The sequence below is a fragment of the Pangasianodon hypophthalmus genome, chromosome 9 (assembly GCF_027358585.1).
Source record: "Pangasianodon hypophthalmus isolate fPanHyp1 chromosome 9, fPanHyp1.pri, whole genome shotgun sequence".
Taxonomy (NCBI): Eukaryota; Metazoa; Chordata; class Actinopteri; order Siluriformes; family Pangasiidae; genus Pangasianodon; species Pangasianodon hypophthalmus.
The window spans coordinates 8,971,977-8,992,675 of record NC_069718.1 but is presented as its reverse complement, the minus strand read 5'-3'; the positions used below and the strand labels follow the sequence as shown (position 1 = coordinate 8,992,675).

The window sequence follows — 20,699 nt, the reverse complement described above, 5'->3', positions numbered from 1 at the left end:
AACAGTGAACCATTGTATCTGATTTCCATTCATCTTATAAAACACCCTAAAGGACAATGGCAAAACTGTTATATTCCATCATTCTCAGGTCCTCGTGTTCTGCAGCACTGGAGCGAAAAGGTGTCTGGCGCCCAGTCTGTCACCCTGCTGACTCTATCGTGCTCTAATTCACACCTCACCTCACACCTTCATTTCTCCCTCTCTACCTCAGTGTCCTCGTTTCCAGTAGATGGACAGAACCAGTGTTTAAAGGCAGCTCAGGACTGTGGGCTGTTCGAGAAATGTGGTGCCCTACGTGCAGAGTATGTGCTGGCGTGTACCAAGCGAGTGGCAGGCTCAGATCGCTGCAACAGACAGAAATGCCACCGGGCACTGCGCAAGTTTCTGGACCGTGTGCCTGAAGAGTACAGCTTTGGCGTGCTTTTCTGCTCCTGCACCGAGCCATTATGTGGAGAGAGGAGGAGGAAGACCATCGTCCCTTCCTGTTCCTATGAAGAGAAAGACGCACAACCCAACTGCCTGCACCTGGAGAGCTATTGCCTCCGTGACGACCTGTGCAGGTGGGTGTACACCTACACATGCATGGTCTCACACACACAGTGATGCACACACATTTTCCTACTATTTTATTATCTTTTATACAAATATACTATACATAAATCCTATATAAACTGGTGTCCCACACGGTTCTGTTTTAGGCCCCCTATTATTTTTCTTTTATATATAGCATCTAAGCTTTAGCTTCTATGATTCAAGCCAGATTTATTATTATTATTATTATTACTATACACAAACGTGCATTTCACGCAAAACATGCACATGAACAGACACTAGCACATACAAATGAACTTATAAACTTGCACAGATATGCATATACACCTACAAAGACACACACTTCCATCCATCCATTCCATCCATTTTCTGTACGGCTCATTCTACATAGGGTCGCAGGGAGCCTGGAGCCTATCCCGGGGGACTCGGGGCGCAAGGCAGGGGACACCCTGGATGGGGTGCCAACCCATCACAGGGCACAATCGCGCACACACACACTCACACACCCATTCACTCACTACGCACAATTTAAAAATACCAATCAGCCTACAAAGCATGTCTTTGGACTGGGGGAGGAAACCGGAGTACCCGGAGGAAACCCCCGAATCACACAAACTCTATACACACAGGGTGGAGGCGGTAATCGAACCCCCAACACTGGAGGTTTATCTGTGCTCTCTATCTGCCCTTTCTCTCTGGACATTTTTCCATTTTTCCCTTTTCTATTTTTTGGACAGTGCACACACCTAAAAAGCCTATTCTCACTGCTAAAATTTTGGGTGAATTTTTAGGGGAAGTTTTCTCCTTTCATTTTTAGGCCTATGTAGTCAACAAGACAAAAACGTGTTCTAGTTCTGCTTACTTTGTTTATTTGGTAAAACAAATCTAGCTATTTGGAAAAGAGGAAGATTCGAATACCAGGACAGGGAGCAGTGGAAGTGGTAGCCAGGTTGAAGGGTGTAGTGACTGCACGGCTCAGAGTCAAGCATGCATGTTATGCTTTGGTGGGGAAGCTGCTGGTGCTTATGGGTAAATGGGGGATGAGGAAAATAGTAGTTTACTATTTTATTTCTAATTGTGTACATTTTTCAATTTACTGAGATTGATCCAATAAAAAAGAAGGCTTTAAATATCTTAATTCTCCCTCTATCTCTCTCTCTCTCTCTCTCTCTCTCTCGCTGTCTGTATCTGCCCAATCTCTTACTCTATCCCTCTGTATCTCTCTCTCTCTCTCTCTCTCTTTCTCTTTCTCTCTTTCTCTCTCTCTCGCTGTCTGTATCTGCCCAATCTCTTACTCTATCCCTCTGTATCTCTCTCTCTGTCTCTCTCTCTCTCAGGTCCAGACTGGCTGATTTCCAGCAGAACTGCCAGCCATCCTCTTACTCCCCTTCAGGCTGTCTGCGTGAGAGTGGAGCTGTCTGCCTGAAGGCATACGCTGGACTGATCGGTGAGCAATCATGTGCTGATAAATGCTCTGTGACGGCCCACTAGAAGACCACAGCCCCAGGTCCATGCCCGTTCACACAAACTGAGCACAGATGAGCCGCGTCACTGTGCTCCAAGTAAAGCAGTTTGATGTGGACATGTGTGTGTGTGTGTGTGTGTGTGTGCAGATATTTATTACACTTAAAAGCTCAGAGCACACAGGAAGTGGAGTTTTCCCTCAGTGTTCTCTCCAGCAGGGTTATATGAAGAGAAATGATTTAAGGAAGATCTCAATAACATTTACAGTATGTGATGATGTATTCAAATAAATATATAAATATGTTCACTGACTCCAAGCTTAATTATCAAAATTTTCATGTAAGAGTATTTGTCCTGTTGAGGAGTTTTGAGTATGCATATTAATTTTAGTGTATTTTTAAAAAATATGTAGATTATATGTAAAAAAATGTACATAAAAATATGTAAATCCAGTAGTGATACCTGGCAGAGGAAACATAAGCTACAGCACATAGTGTTATTTATAGGTTCTCCTGAAATCGTGTGTCTGAGCGCCTTCCATCCTTCCTCAAGGTGTGTTCTGACAATAACACACTGCAAGAGTGTAAGTCAAATTTGACCAAAACTCAGCATAGGCAATCAAACTTCAAATGCAACAATCCTCCCTGAGTCTCTTTTAAATAAGCTCACATCAAAGAAACAAACAGGAAGGAGGAATTCAAATTCCACCTGGATTATATGCACCTTTATACTGTTGCAAGAAACTAAACCAAAGCAACATAAAAATAAAAGAAATGACAAATACAGACAGTGATTTAGTCAGGGCCACCAGTGTACGCAATGTAGCTGTATGATATTACAGCGTGAAGAGAGCAGAACCGTGATAAATTAATCCAAGTGCTCTTAAATAATTGTTTATTTTTCTTGATTTTATCTAAAGATGGTTTTCAGTTGCATTTTCCAGTCCAGACTGGCCCTGAATGTGAACTGGGACTGAAAAAAGAAACTGACCCCCCTAAAAAAAAAAACCTTTTGTTCTGCTGCAGAAATTGTAATAATTTATTTTGCTGTTTATACTTTTGAGAATTGAAAAACATTTCAACTTATTGATTAAAACATAATTGAAAAAGTACAAGGTAATGAAAAGGCAAGATTGACCTTTTTATAGACCATTACTTTACAAAACTGAGCTGGCAATAAACAGGGGAAAATTACAATGGATAGAAAAAGTCTACACACCCCTGTTAAAATGGCAGGTTTTTCTGAAGTAAAAGAATGACATTAAGATAAATCATGTCAGATCTTTTCTCATCCTTAATGTGCAATTGCAAAGTATACAAATAAAGTGAAAAACAACCAGAAACTTTTATAAGGAAAAAAAGAAAAATAAAAAACTACAGTAAACTGGTTGCATAAGCGTGCACACCCCTAATCTAATACTTTGTTGAAGCACCTTTTGATTTTATTACACCACTAAGTCTTTTTGGCTAAGAGTCTATCAGTATGGCACATCTAGACTTGGCAATATTTTCCCAATCTTTCTTGCAAAAACATTCAAGATCCATCAAATTTTAAGGGCATCTCCTGTGCACAGCCCGCTTCAGGTCACCCTACAGATTTTTAGTTGGTCTGGGCTCTGGCTAGGTCATTCAGTAACACTGATCTTCTTTTGTTTAAGCCATTCTTTTGTTGTTTTGAATGTATGCTTTGGGTCACTGTCATACTGAAAGGTGAAATTCCTTTTCACCTTCAGCTTACTAGAAGACACCTGGATGTTCTGCACTAAAATTGGCTTATATTTGTAGCTATTCATGATTCCCTCTACATTGTTAAATCCTGCAGTTCTGGGTGAAGAAACATGGCCCTAAAGCATGAGGCTTCCACCACCATGCTTCACCATGGGTATAGTGTACTTTTGTTGTGCTTTTTTTGCACTAAACATATTGGAATTATTATACCTTTTGGAATTGGCCTCATCAGAATATAACACATTTTGCCACATGGTTTGCGGGTGATTTAGTTGAGCTTGTTTTTTGTGAGAAAGGGCTTCTGTCTAACCACCCTACCCCATAGCCCAGACATGTGAAGAATATGAGAGATTGCTATCACATGCAGAGAGTAATCAGTACTTGTCAGATATTCCTGCAGCTCCTTTAATGTTGCTGTTGGTCTCTTGGCAGCCTCCCTGGTATGTTTTTGTCTTGTCCTTTTGTAAATTTTAGAGGGAGGTCCTGTTCTTGGTAATGTCACTGTGGTGCTCTATTTTCTGTACTTGTTGATGATGGCCTTCACGGTGTGATATGGAACATTTAATGTTTTGGAAATTTTTTTGTACCCCTCTCCTGATCAATTCCTTTCTACAAGTGAGATACCATGCATGCTCTGTCAGGTCTTTGCAGACCATGGCTTCAGCAATCAGATGAAACCAAGAAGACATCAAGAAAATCCTACAGAAACAGCTGGTCCTTATTTGGGGTTAATCAGAATAATTTCATTGGTGACAGCTGTATGATAATTGCATTTGAACATGAGATTGAACATGATTGGTTCATTCTGAACACAGCCACATCCCCTGTTATAAAAGGGTTTGTACACTTATGCATCCAGGTTATTGTAACTTTTTTATTTTTCCTATTTTCCCCTAAAATGTTTCTGATTGTATTTCACTTAATTTTTATACGTAATGTCCTCACAGCTCTAGGATTCCCGATTTGATCCTGAGCTCTGTTTGTGTGGAGCTTCACATGTTCTCCTCATGTCCGCATGGGTTCACTCCATATTCTTTGTTTTCCTCTCCCCTCCCAAAAACATTCCACAAGGTATACTGGTTACTCCAAATTGTCCTAGGTATGGCTGTATGTGTGCATGGTGCCATATGTTGGCTTGGCATCATATGCAGGGTATATTCCACCCTGAATCTGGGTGTGGAAGTCAAGGCAAGATCTGGAAGACCAAGAAAACTTTCAGATAAAACTGCCTGTATGTTTGCCAGAAAGGACCATATGACACTAAGGTGCACTGTTCTACTGTGCAGGACTACTTGCACAAACATAATCTGCATGGAAGAGTCATCAGAAGGAAAGCTTACCTGCAATCTTATCACAAAAGTGAATGTCTGATGCATTCTAAACAATATCTAGATAAACCTGCCTCACACCCAGTGTTCCCAGGATGGGGTCTGGATCCATCATGACCCTGATCAAGACAAAGCACTTGCTGAAGATGAATGATGATAAAACTTTACATTATGGTCTTCATATTGACCAGAATGTCTTGCTTTTAGGTGGAAAAATCCACATTTGTAATATTTTGACCAGAAACTGAAAGTGTCATTTTTGCCCGTTTTTGCAAAAGATTTTCTGTGGATGAAATATAGAGATATTTGATTATTGCCAGCTCTAGTATTCCCCTACACCATTTCACTTCAGTGAAATGAACATGTTTGTCTTGAGCTGAAATATATCTGATTACTGAATACATTTCCTCTGGGACAAGATGCCATTACACAGGTTCAGTAATTAGGAAAATGTCCCGGCAGCCTCAAGGGTTTGTGCTGAATCCCCAGTGTGACATGGACCTGAACTATCAGGACATCAGGCACTTTAATAAAATTAGTCAGAGATGTGTCACATAAACGAGAGACGATGTGGCTGCATGTGTTAACATGATTAAAGCCCAGGGCCGATCGAGCTGCAGATTCTCCCAGATGGAGGTCTGACTGATGAGCCCGTCATTTCTCTCACTTGTGCTTCTTTTTTAGTGTTTTTTTCATTCTATACCTTCTGTATCTCACTTTTCTCATTCATATCTCTCTCTCCTTGTTGGCAGGTACGATCATGACACCGAACTACGTGAGTAACAGCAGTATGGAGGTGTCTCAGTGGTGTAACTGTGAAGGCAGTGGGAATCAGCTGCAGGAGTGCCTGCGCATCCTGCACATGTTCAACAGCAACACTTGCCTGCGTGAGTGTTACTGCACCACCCGTTCACATAGCCAAGAGCATGTTTAAAAGAACAACACAATCCAAAATATCAGCCGTTTAAAATGTGTTTTACATAAGTTTTCAGTATACGTACAGCAGACATCTAAAGTTCTGCTCTATTTTTTACGAGAATGTCTGTTTGTATACTGATGCTGTCACAGGCAACTTTGTGCGTAGGAAGGATGGCCTTGTTTTCCTTTTTGTTTATTAGTGTGAGACTAGCTAGTCATGGCTTTGGTTGACTCATGTATATAAAATGGAGCAATTAGCACGCTCCTGTAAATGCATTCAACCGCACTATGATGTTGTGGGAGCAGAATTTGAAAAGATGCAATGTCCAGGAGGAAGCATGTGTTAGTCCTCACTATCCCACACTGGTAACTGAAATGCAATAGGGGGAACTTGATAATGGAATTGGCAAAATAATTGGGAATTTAAAAAAAAAAAAAAATTGGCCATTCTTTAATATATCCTTAATATATCTTTATTTTGTCCTTATAAAAATCCATATAAAAATATTGATCTGTCTTCCATTTTTTTCCAATTATTTCTGGTGTGTCTGTTCATATTTATTTGTAACATTGTAGACCCACTATTGATGTTAAAATTGGACTTGTGGGCCCAATATGCAGTACAAAGTCTGAGAAGGTACAACATGCCAATATTTCTTCCCTTTCACTATAAAGTGGGTGGGGCTAAAGTTTGGCAATGCTTCCGTAAGCTTCACCAATCAAATGGCTGATGTCGCGTGTCCCCCTTGTACAGCTTTCTCAAAACTATGCCTACATGCTTGAACAATCTTGAGTCTGAGCAACCTATCGAGTAAAAGTCAACCTCAAGCTTAGCCAAACCTAGCAGCTGAAAGCTAAGCTAGAAAGCGTAGTCTACTCCAGAATTTGGAAGTTTCAGACTTTTAGGGTTGAACAATCCCTGTTCACCACATTTGCTGTTGTACTTAGTGGTGTTCAATAAGCTGTTCTGATTAGAATATTAGGCCACACCCTGACAGTTTTCAGATCCATTCAAACCTTGTTCTGTATAACACTTATATCTGGTATCATCCGGAATGTTTCAGCATTTCAGACCACGTTCCTTGGTACATTACCACATGCTTGTGAACTTCTTTTAGGTTATATTTGTTTCTTTGAATCCACTCATTATATGGTCCATAAAACAAACAAGCCATTATTATTCTGAAATGAATGCCAAAGTGAATATTCTGTTTGTGGCAATGATGTCGAGTAGTGTGCAATATTCATTTCAAAGATTTGGCAGCAGTCAACTTTGAGAAATTGCTGCTTTAAATGGTCTTACTTATTAATGCATGAGAGTTTACAGCCGAGATTAGTGGCAAATGGCCATGATAGTTGAATTTACTGGTGCTGACTGGAGAGAAAACTTCCAATAAAGCTGAGTGTCATTCAAATCCACAATACATTGATCTGTTTATTCCTGTTTTAGAATATTATTGACTTACGCAACCTACATTAAGGCAATCATACTGGAAGAAGGCTTTACCCAAATCTGACTGTCAAAAGAGCAGTGGATTGTGGGTAATAGGAGCAACAAGTATAAGTAGAGAAAGGCCACTCCGTAAAAATATGAATGAGGCAGTGCAAGGTATCTACATGGTGGCTATAATGTAAATCCCGTCCCCTCAGTATAAAGAGGGTTTAACAAAAACAACACCAGGCCTATCAGATTGGCATTCTGGCATTCTAATTGGCAAATGGCATTCTAATAAATTGAGGCATGAAATCTAGCATTTGATTTTTTATTAAGTTGAATAAAGCTGAATTAAAATTGTGTCCGCTTCTTTGGTTGTCACAGGTAATGCCATAGAGAACATGGGGAGCGCCAATCCTCGGCCAGTGGAGGGTACACTGCTCCCTCCCCCTCGCCCCTCCCCCCACATTCAACACCACGACCTAAATATCAACTTGTTCGAAGACCTCAACTCGGTGGGTACTGACACTGACACAGCAAACAAAACTACTGAACACACTGCTCAACAAACTATAAAACTATACTACTGAACACACTGCTTAACAAACTATAAAACTATACTACTGAAAACACTACTCAACAAACTATAAAACTATACTACTGAAAACACTACTCAACACACTATAAAACTATCCTACTGAACACACTATTGAACACACTATAAAACTATCCTACTGAACACACTACTCAACACACTATAAAACTATCCTACTGAACACGCTACTCAACACACTATAAAACTACCCTACTGACCACACTACTGAACACACTATAAAACTACTCTACTGAACACGCTACTCAACACACTATAAAACTATACTACTGAAAACACTACTCAACACACTATAAAACTACCCTACTGAACACGCTACTCAACACACTATAAAACTACCCTATTGAACACACTATAAAACTATCCTACTGAACACGCTACTCAACACACTATAAAACTACCCTACTGACCACACTACTGAACACACTATAAAACTACTCTACTGAACACGCTACTCAACACACTATAAAACTATACTACTGAAAACACTACTCAACACACTATAAAACTACCCTACTGAACACGCTACTCAACACACTATAAAACTACCCTATTGAACACACTATAAAACTACCCTACTGAACACGCTACTCAACACACTATAAAACTACCCTATTGAACACACTATAAAACTACCCTACTGGACACACTATAAAACTACCCTACTGAACACACTACTCAACACACTATAAAACTACCCTACTGAACACACTATTGAACACACTATAAAACTACCCTATTGAACACACTATAAAACTAACCTACTGGACACACTATAAAACTACCCTACTGAACACACTAAACAAACTATAAAACTATACTACTGAAAACACTACTCAACAAACCATAAAACTATACTACTGAACACACTACTCAACACACTATAAAACTATCCTACTGAACACACTAAACAAACTATAAAACGATGCTGCTGAACACACTACTCAACACACTATAAAACTACCCTACTGAACACACTAAACAAACTATAAAACTATGCTGCTGAACACACTACTCAACACACTATAAAACTACACTACTGAACACGCTAAACAAGCTATAAAACTATACTACTGAACTAAAACTATTAATACTAAACTATTAAATGAAACTACTGAACACACTATATTGTACTATTTTGTACTACTGTACAAAATAGATAACATACTGAAAAACTAACACTCTAAACACAGTACTGAATCCACTACTCTAAAACTATACTGTTGAACACACTACTCATCAAACTATGAAACTGTACTTCTTAACATACTACACAATGAACTATCTAACTAAACTACCGACTATAATGCTAAACTGAACTATTGTGCACAACACCCAACATACTGAAAAACTAACACACTGAACACACTACACTGCTGATATCATTACTCTAAAAATATACCACAGAACACACTCCCCATACATTAAAACCTACTGAATACTCAAGCCAAAGTACATAAATGAACATTGTTAAACACTTGTGCGTGACTTTATTAGCTGACACAATAACACACAGCAGAGCGTGACTGTCAGCTTGCACGCAGAACCCCACTGTGGGCCAGCTCTTCTAAATGCAGTAATTTTGGCTTTGGAACGGGGTGTTTTACAGAACGCATGGCTGATCAGGAGCCCAGCCAAGACAAAGTCACAGCCCAGTGCTCTGAAAACCTCCAACAGGAAGAGCTGTGTGTGTGAACCAGACCGCGTTAATTGAATATCCTATACAATGGAGGATGCGACAAGAGCAGCTTCATTATTATACAGTATAGATTTAAGAGCATTCAATTAATGCTAACATGGCTTACAATGAAAGCTCCATCTTAGGTACATAAATATGATCTTCATTAACTAAGCTATAATGATATTGCTGCTTCAAATTCAGAAATGTTAGCCTTCTGGGGCATTTTATTGGATCATTTAGAGTGATGAGTACCACATAATACAACTACACAAACTGCTACACATAATACAACTACAAAAATTACTACACATAACACATATACACAAACTGCTACACATAATACAACTACAAAAATTGCTACACATAATACAACTACACAAACTGCTAACATAAATTGCTACACATAATACAACTACAAAAATTACTACACATAATACAACTACAAAAATTACTACACATAATACAACTACACAAACTGCTACACATAATATAACTACAAAAATTACTACACATAATACAACTACACAAACTGCTACACATAACAAAACTACACAAATTGCTACACAATTTGTGTGTGTGTGTGTGTGTGTCATGAATGTGATTTTCAGAGCAAGCTGTAGTTACTGGATTGAACAAAAGTTTCACAGCATCTTTTTTTGTTCAGAGAACGTTTTAAACATTTTTACTTTCCTAAAGTTGTTTCAGCATTTCTCATTGTGCACGTGAACACGTGTTTCCATAATGTTCCCAATGAGCACCTGATCAAACACGGTCATGGACATCCAGTATTGGGCCAATAAATCCTGATTTAAAGTAGTGACAATTTTGTCAGTCCTTGATTTTTTTTTTATGTTTATAATAAGTGTAATGTTTTGTAAGTGACCATAAGAGACATATTTTGTACATATTTAAAATACTGTGGTAAGCATTTTAAACATCCTTGTGCTCATTAGATTAGTCTTTAACTAAGTGGGAACAATGAGTAGGCATTACAAATGATTCTTCTTATAACCCTTTGAACACATTACATTCTGATAACGTCCTCAGGTAGCTGAAGGAATCCATTTTAACCTTACCTTAGTTCCATTTTTCAGCAGATTTGCTGTTTATAATTCATGGTAATTGATATAAAGCCCTAAAAACAAGACAGTGAGGCTGAGTGGAACGCATTTTTAGTCAGCACTGTGATCATCGTAGGTAGGGCCCCACATTCAAACAGCATACGCTGCCACATCCAATTACCAAGGCCTCCATCCTTCAAGCTAATGACTCTTGTAAGAAATTAAATCAATATTGATCTGATGTGCTCTTTGCTGTGTTCTGAGATTATATTGAGGCTCGGAATAAGGGCCAACCACTAACGTTTCATCAATGCGACGAAAGCTCAGTGGCAACATTACTGGCTCAGAATCTCAATCTGTATCCATTTCAGTCAACTCTTTACTCATGTCTCAACCTAATGCTTTAATTCACAGACTGACCCGTCTGAGTAGAGTGGCCAAACATCTGTCCATGGGCACGTCACAGCTCGTGGACCTGCATCTTTATTAGCGTTTACAGCCGGGGGATCAAAATCGAGTTTATTCAGGTTTTTTTTTTTTCATTAATGTTAAATACACCATAAAACATTTGTTCTTTTATTTAAATGAGACAATGACAGAACAAATGGATTTTTTGTCTTTTGGTTAGAGGGTAGTGGTTAAAGCTTATATTATTTAAGGCATTTTACATAAATACAGCTTTTTGGGGTGCATTAGATATCTGCACATAACCAATCAACTATGAGACAGATGAAGTCTGAACTCAATTTAACTCTATTTATTTAACTCACTCTGTACTGAAAAGATTCATTTCTGCTTCATATGCTTAAAACACAAGGGCACAAGATTTTAGATTTAAAAAAAATTATTTATTTTCATGTTTTTTTCCATCGTGTGTTTTTTTTGTAGCAAGATATTAATTTATTAATTTCTGAAGGTAGTTTTAATTCAACTTAACTAAATGTAATTTTGATTTCATTTGAATTTTTAATTCAATTTAGGAAGCAGGTAGCGGCAAGTAAAAAACTTTCTTTATGAATGTTACTAAACTGTTTATAAATAGCTCTAAGTCTATAAGTGAACAGTTTTTAGGAAATATTAGTTCCTAGAACTTTCAATTTGTCAGGGATGCTTTTATAGAGCAGTTTCACTCAATTCACGTTAAACATAATGTTCTTCATTGCAGGAACATTAACATGTGTTTCCATATTGTTCCCACTGAGCACATGACTATGGTTATCTATATCACTGGGCCAATCCAGCTTGATTTAAAATGGGCCATAAAAAGATATGGTTAGTATGTTTATTTTTGTTGGTCCACCCTGATTGAACCACTAGATAAACATTTTTGGTCTATAAAAAGTCTGTGATCGCAATAGTCCTCTTTTCTAAGCCTTCGAAAACACATTAAAAACGTTCATTCTTTCCGACATCCCATTAATGCCGTGAGTCAGACCTCTAGCTTTCAATAGAGGGTCTGGTATGCTTTGTGAAAAGATATAGTGGCCAAGAACAGGAAGAGGTTTTTATTATTGCAATATTGCAAACTATGTTTGCTCACCACTAAAGAAACTCTAAAAAAGGCAAGACACGTTGAAATTTTTTTTAATCCAGTGACTACATCTTCCTTCAAAGAAGCGCATTGTGTCATGGAGTTCAAAATTTAGCTTTCTCATTGGAAACTGGCATACAGTATTGCTAAGAGCCAGGTTGTAACCTTCAAGATTCTGAGACTATTGACCAGAAAAGTGTACAAAAGATTATCTGTGGGTGGAGTGTCTGATGCTCTGACTAATTTTTCCCCAAATTGAACTACTGCTCCTGTGTCTTTCTTGGAAGTTTTTATCACCTCCATGGGTCAGGGTCAGGCGTCGTGAATGGGACATTACCCTAGAATTTGGATTAAGAATCATACCATGTCATTATTTTTTAAACAATAACGGGTCAGAGGCCAAGAAATATTTAAAAGGCAAAGACAATTTTATTTGTCTTCTTATGACGTTATGGGTTTTTCAGCATGGCTGGTTATATGAATAAGTTCTTTTCCTTTTTTTAAAAAATGGAAGTCGATTCCTATATATCCATATCCATCCTCATAGACTGTTTATTGGTGAGCACTTGCAGTGCTTTTGTTGTGTGTGTATGCGAGTGTATGTGTTCACACACTGGACCACGTGTACATCCTCAGTGGTGTGTGTGTGTGTGTGTGTGTGTGTGCGCATACACAGAGTGCAGGGGCTTAGAGATAATCTGGGCTTCCAGACAAAAAGGATTCAATTCTGTTTCTGCTGTCACTTCTACCTCTCTTTCTCAGCCAAATCGCACTCTCTTTACCGAACCTCTCTCTGTCTTTTCTTGATCTCTTTCGCTCTGTCTTTCCCATTCTTCTTCACGTGTTCGTCTCTTTCGCTCCCTCTCGCTCCGTGAAAGGATTAGTCAGAGGTGTTTGCGGGAGGCAGTGCATCAATCAGACATTATTAGTATTAATTTATTCATACCCATCTGTCACTTTCTCTCTCTCTCACTCTCCCCTGTTATCGCTACTTCTTAATCCCTGTCTCTGTAACACTCTCACTGTCTCTGTGTCTCTCTCTACCTCTCTCTCTCTCTCTGTCTTCAGGCTTCTTCACAATGCACAGGTTGGTGTCGGGCAGGTTGCTCCTTTCATGTCATCCCTAACGCCCCTTTTCCCTCCTCTCTGTCTCTTTTTCTATTAAGACATGCAGTCATTTATTTGTTGTTTTCATTCTCTTTTGGTGTCAGGTGGAGGAGAGTGAGGAGGATAAGAACGATCCTGAATATGAGATAGATCCAGTGGATGAATTCAACGTCATCCCTCCATTCCCAGAGAAGGCCACTGTCAGTGATTTGGGTTCGGAGACGGGCAGAGTTCAGGGCTGGGCCTCATCCCTTTCAGCCTCCCTTTATCTTCTTCTTCTGCTGCTGCTCGCTACCCTCAGCTGGGGGTAGAAACGACCGCCATTCATGCTCATACACACTTATACATACACACTTACATCCGCACACACCCTCCTCAAAATAATCACTCACACCCACTCTAAAGACTCAAAGACTTTATACTGAGGGATGGAGAGAATGCAAGATGAAATGAGATGAAAAGAGAAGAAGAGGACAGAGGACAGGAAAGTCCTCTCCTACCCACTACTGTCCTTTCCTTTCACTCTGTTTCTCCTTCTCGCAGAGAGGGCTGCGTGTAGCTCGCTGATCGCAGCTTGTCCCCCAGGGAATCGCTCTCTGAATCTGATTCTGTGCCAATTGTTTGGAAAATTGTTAGGAATCACGATTCATGATTCATGACTCATTGGACTGAATTGAATCGGATATATTTAACGCCTGACTGTCATTGAGTGAATCAGTGAATCAGTGAATCAGTAATGTGATGTATCTGTTGTGTAATTCTCCTTTGCTTTGCTGATGTTGGCTAACCGTCAGTCAACTTGCGCCACTGTTTGGGAATTGCTGTATTGCTTCCGTCCAATGACACCGCTACATATGAGTGCACAGCTTGTTCTTTTTTTGTACTTTGCATTTAGAGACCTTGTGCGTTTTCTCATTGCTGAAGCTTTTATAACTATGTGTGTATGTGTGTGTACAGAATGTTTGCACTTTGTCAACATCAGAAAAAAACTCTTACAATATGTGTCCACTTGCAAGTTCGCCGCACTGCATCCTATTTATTTCAGTGAACAGCTCCGCTGGTGTGGTGACTACGGTGGTCCTCCTCAGTAGAATACGGTTTAATCTCACTTAGATGCCAAATTATAATTATTTTAAAGTATTTGAATGAATTAAAATGGAATACTCTTTGCTAAAGCTGGCTATCTGTTAGCAAAAGTTGTAACAGGGAGTCTGTCATTGGATTACATTAACTAAACATGAAAATCTAGCTAGCTAATAGTGCCATAACATAATGCTAATGTTGCTCTGCCCTGGTTACATCTGAAAATGTTGTTAATAAAACACTTAGGAAACTGTTCACTAACACTAGCCAGTTAGTCTAATACTGATATTACTTTGCAAATGTTTAGCTAAAAATAGAAATCTAGCAAGGCAAATGTTACTCCGATCTGTTACAGTGAGAGTTTGTTACAGAGTGAAATAAAAATGAAAAAGTTTTTTTTTTTATATTCCAATTAGAAAACTGTTCATTAAGGCTAGCAAATTAGCTAGCTAGTGTTGCACATAAGGGTCATTGCATTGACATTAGCTAAGAGCTCTATGGCATAAGGCTAATGTTATTCTGCTCTGGTTAGAGTGAGACTATGTGCCAGAGTGAAGCAAATTGACAAGTCATTTTTTTTAATATTTAAATTTAAAAAACATTTCACTAAAGCAAGCTAATTAGCCTTGATTTGCTATTAAATAAGCTAGCTAGCACTGCAAGTGAGGGTTGTCATTACAGCACAATAGTAAACATAAATAGCTAGTTAGCTAATAGTGCTGATAAATAAGGCTAATCTTATTTTGCTCAGGTTGCAAATAAATTGGAAACAAATTGAAAAGGTATTTTTTTTTGGAATGTTTCAATTAAGAAACTGTTTGCTAGCTAATTAGCCTTGATTTGCTATTAAATAAGCTAGCTAGCACTGCAAGTGAGGGTTGTCATTACAGCACAATAGTAAACATAAATAGCTAGTTAGCTAATAGTGCTGATAAATAAGGCTAATTTTATTTTGCTTAGGTTGCAAATAAATTGGAAACAAATTGAAAAGGTATTTTTTTTGGAATGTTTCAATTAAGAAACTGTTTGCTAGCTAATTAGTCTTGATTTGCTATTAAATAAGCTAGCTAGCACTGCAAGTGAGGGTTGTCATTACAGCACAATAGTAAACATAAATAGCTAGTTAGCTAATAGTACTGAGAAATAATCTTATTTTACTCAGGTTGTAAATAAATTGGAAACAAATTGAAAAGTTTTTTTTTTTGGAATGTTTTAATTAAGAAACTGTTAGCTAGCTAATTAGCCTTGGTTTGCCTTTAAGAAAGCTAGCTAGTGTTGTAAAAGGGGGTTGTCATTACACAAGTTTAGCTAAACATAAACAGCTAGCCAAATAAATTAAGATAATGAGTAAAACTAGCTGGCTTCTGGTTACATGGAGGTGTAGATAAACATATAATTAGCTAATAGCTGACTTGGTAGTATCACTGAATAAACTAAAATGAGGTATTAAATAAGTTGCTGTTACACTAAGAGGCTTGACTGCATTAGCTTATAAATGTTATGTCTGTAATTTGAGAACATCTAGCTAGCCTAACACCAGAATTTGGATGGATGATCGTTTTTGTATTACTAATAAAGCATTACTTTTGCGGCACACTGTTTGGTTACCACACCAGCGTTTAGCTGATTTTACATGTGTAAATGTTCACCATGACAGACAAAATAAATGAGGTTGGAGGATTAACCTAGCTAACAAAGTGGACAGCTAATGCATGCTAAGAAAAAAAAAAAAAAAAAACACACACAAACAAATTTACCCACAGCTACTGTTTGTTCTTTATCACTGTAAAATTTGATTTGATTATATTAAATAAAAAAAAAAAAATACAAAGTAGCTGACACTGGATTTTTGCTTACTCCTCTAAAGACAATTTTGAAAAATTTCGTCAGGTTTGTTTACATTTACTTGATTGCCATGACAGCAAGCATAGAAACGGTAGATGCGGTGACAGAAAATGCAAGTAGATATGTATTGTTCTGAGTTCTTTGTCGTAAGTGAAGTTCCAGGCACACTCATACTCACACTCACACACACACACACACACACACACACACATACACGTGCGGCGTGACCCTCCATTGGTGCAGATGCAAGCGCTTTTACTTTATTGCTCTATCTGCGCTGTGCTTTAATTTTTAGAGTCAGCACAGGCTGTGGAGTCTAACCAGGGGCATAAATAATAAAAACACACACCCACACACACGCACACACACACACACATATCCTGGAACAATACGACTAATAAAGTCTAAATAAATAAATAAGCGTGTAAATAAAAAAATAAATCTACGTGAAGACGTGAGTGCACAGCAGGTGTTGGAGGTCCAGTCTGGGTTTGGAACCTCCGGGAGGAAGTTATTTGCCAGCCGGAGATAATGGGTTATAACGCAAACTGTTTATCTTGTTGTGCGTTGTGGGGGGAGGAATTGCTTTTGAGAGATAGGGGAGAGAGAAGAGAAGAGAGAGACCCTCCAGCACAAACATACAGTCAAACATCCCGACCTCTTTTTGTCATATAAATCTATTGCTGACACTAATGTTTTTTTCTCTCTCCCCTCCTTCATTCCTCCTTATGTCTGAGCACGCCAGAGCATCTTTCCTTCTCTTCCGGAGGGACTTTAATGTAGGAGGGTTATTAAAGACCCCCGTTTTGGTCTTACCCCCTCTATTGTGCCAGTTCACAGGGATCTAATGCAAGGCAAAGAGGTCGGCCGCTGCTTTGTCTCTCTGTACGCTGTCCTATTGAGAGGAAGCACCTCACATTACACCACGTACACGTCTTAACAATGACCTCCCCAAATTGGTCTATTATGCGGCAGGAATGGAATAGGCAGAGCGCTGATCGAACTGCTATTCTGCTGTCCAGGGGAAGGTCAGCACTCGTGATTTTTTTTTTTGGTTGTTTTTTTTTTTTTTTTTTTTTTTTTACAAATATCGAATTCGATTTAAGCGACAAATTAAATTGTCAGCAAAAAAAAAAATGGTTAAAGTGAATAAACACATCACGTCTCCACATTACTTCTGTATTAAAAAAAAGTGCTACAGGACATAGAGACAAGTTAATAATATTGGGCAAGTAATCATTTCTGTCATGATTCAGCAATTTCTGTTTGTCGCCTGTACATGAAGAAAAAAAGGCCTGCAAAGTATCAAGGCTCTGCAAAAGGCCATTGCAGAGATTAATTAACATACATTCTTTGATGCAGAACCAAATTTTCAGTCTTATACATGACTGAAAAGAAGAAAGAGCCAGATTTCTGGTATAAAATTTTAGTTCATGAGCTTATCTCGTCTCCTTTTTTGTCCTCACTTATGTACAGTGTACGAGGTATGAGGAAGGCACCTTTAAAATCTTCTTCTTCTTCTTCTTCCTCTTCTTCCTCTAATTATACTCCAAATCAGGGATGGGTGATATATAAAAATATAACAACACCTGAAGTCACATAATATATGTATATAGTACTGTGCAAAAGCCTTAGACACCTTATTTTTTTTAGTACAAATTTTGTTATAGATTTTTAATTTATGACTTCATTATCGAGTCAGTAGAAAAACATTTTAGATTTACAAACATTAGTTTTCCAGCACAAAATTAAATGTTACAGAAAAATGTTTGTATGTCGGTAAAGAAGCAGCATATTGTGTAAGAATATATAAGAAGCGTATGTGACAGTCAAAGTCTCCAGAAGAACTGTGGCTGCTTCTGCAAGATGCTCAGTAACACTTACAGCTCATTTCCCTATAAAACTGCACAAATTGTACCTGAGACTACTATTTTTTTTTAAAGCGAAGGATAGTCACACCACATATAGACTTTGTTTCATTTATTACTGTGTACTGCTCTTTATAGTATTTTTTTTTTTAAAAATGTAGAAACATTTAATTTCATTATTTTTGTTGGCATCTTTGCTCTACAGTATTTCTTTACATGTGCCTAAGACTTTTGCACAGTACTGTATATTAGATACAGTGTATAGAGAGCAGTATGAAATTTTTTGCAACATCACCAGAAATAAATTATTTAACATAGAAATGAAAGAGAAATGAAAACAACTGATACAAAAATAGCATTTAAAATAACAGTGTTAACATTCAGTTACTTGCTACTTTATTTAAATAACAATGGAGTTAGTCCATCTCAGAAAAAGCTTTTTTTGTGAAAAGTAATTTAACATACTATTAATATTGTATCATTGGATTGATTAGCCCTCCTCCAAAAATATTAGACAATACCATTGGTATCAACAGAAACTGAAAGTTTTCTCTTTAGAGAAGTGTATAAAAGTAAAATACATTAAATATATATATATATATATATATATATATATATATATATATATATATATATATATATATATATACATATATGAGAGAGAGAGGGAGTGCTAAGGCCTATTTTACTTAGCATTATATTATTTACATGGCACTGAATGCTTGTTAGTTTTACAATTCAATTGCTTAAAAGTATAAAAAATATATATATTTGAGTATATAAGTTGTATCTGCCCTGGGAGTAATTTAAAAACCCCAGAATTGTCCAAGAGAGAGAACCTAATAATTCAGTGATGTTGATATATTTTTCAATGAGAAATGTGGCTATTTGTTGAAACAAAAGAAAATGACCCAATGTTATTAACTGAGTCTGTCCGTGCCTCTGGTATTAAAGTATTTTTGCGGAAGGACCAGAGACGTGATGTGATCTGAAACACGGAGCCTATTTATTACCCATATATTTTTGCAGCAACTTAATTTACCTCTTAAATTGAATTTGATATTTGGATGGAGACATGGATATCACTACTGACGCAGGCAGCGCTCATCCAATCAGAAGCCTTAATTAAGAACACGCACGTTTCCGGCGGGAAGATTGACATGTGTGTCCAGATGCCGCTCAGCTCGTGGTGTAATTTTTAAATTGCTGTCACTGAGCAAAGATCACAGCATGACATAAAGACAAGAGGCAGTGCGAGCGATGGCCCCGAATTAGAGTAATAAGATTTTTTTTTTTTTTACAGAAACAAACAAACAAGCCATGCGTTAAATGACTGCAGATAGAAGGATATCAGAGGCACTGAGGCAGAGAGGTGATTGCAACTGAATTTTTATACCTTTTTGTGTTTATGTGAGTGTGAGACATTACTATATAATATAAACACATTGAGCTTTAATGTGTTAATATTCAGCTTTAATATACAGATTCAGAGAGAGACAGAGAGAGAAAGACACACAGAGAGAGAGAGAGAGAGAGAGAGAGAGAGAGAGAATGACAGAGGTGGAGTGAGAGAGAGATACAGACAGAATGTGAGAGAAAGACTGCAAGTGACAGGAAGATAGACAGCCAGAGAGAAAGAGAGACAGACAGATAGGCTGAAAAATAGAGAGAGACAGATAGAGTGAGTGGGGGAGAGAAACAGACAGAAAATGACCCAGACAGAGAGAAACAGACAGAGAGAGAGACAGACACACAGAAAGAGAGAGGGAGAGGCAGAGAGAGAGAGAGAGATACAGACAGAAAGAGACACAGAAAAACAGATACACCGAGTGAGAAACAGAGAGATAAGTAGAGGGAGAGAGACAGACAGATAGGCTAAGAGAAAGAGAGAGAGAGGCAAGCAGACAGAAAAACAGATAGAGAGAAATAGAGTGCCTATATAAGCCGGTGTGAGTGAGACGGATACAGACACTGTGGAGACGGAAAGAGATTAAGAACAATAACAGAGAGAGAGAGAGAGAGAGAGAGGGGGAGAGAGAGAGAAAGAGAGAGAGAGAGAGGGGAGAAGGTGAAGAAAAAAAGAGAGCAAGAGAGTGAAAAAGATATAGGGTATAAACAGAGAGGCAGAAAGCTTGTGAGAGGATTAGGAGTTCTCAGAGTGGGAAAGATTGCACGAGGATGAAAGATTGAGAAAAAGTCAGTGAGAGTGTGTGTGTGTGAGAGAGCAAGAGAGAGAGAGAGAGAGAGAGAGAGAGAGACAGCGAGCATCAGCAGGGCTGAAATCATCTGCATCTGACTACATCACTATTACTAATACCAGGTTCTCTCTGTCTCTGCCTCTCACACACACTATACCTCGTTTAGACACTACAGCTTTCCGACATCGAGCTTTCCCTTTTCTATCTCTCTCACGCACGCTTTCAAGCACTTACATCCTTTCCCCCACTGTCTTTTCTTTTTCTCTTCTCTCTCTGTCCTGCAGCAGT

The 20,699-nt window shown here is 38.2% G+C and overlaps 1 protein-coding gene across 1 annotated transcript in view; it reads left to right on the top strand.

Moving 5' to 3' along the window:
• Positions 1-16,808, top strand: part of gfra3 (GDNF family receptor alpha 3) — a 45,183-nt gene extending 28,375 nt beyond the window's left edge. The window contains exons 4-8 of the mRNA XM_026920052.3: positions 212-560; positions 1,890-1,999; positions 5,824-5,958; positions 7,809-7,939; positions 13,522-16,808. Of these exons, the coding sequence (XP_026775853.1) occupies positions 212-560; positions 1,890-1,999; positions 5,824-5,958; positions 7,809-7,939; positions 13,522-13,728 (932 nt within the window). The 3' untranslated portion in view covers positions 13,729-16,808. The remainder of the gene's footprint in view (positions 1-211; positions 561-1,889; positions 2,000-5,823; positions 5,959-7,808; positions 7,940-13,521) is intronic.
• The last annotated feature ends 3,891 nt before the right edge of the window (positions 16,809-20,699 follow it).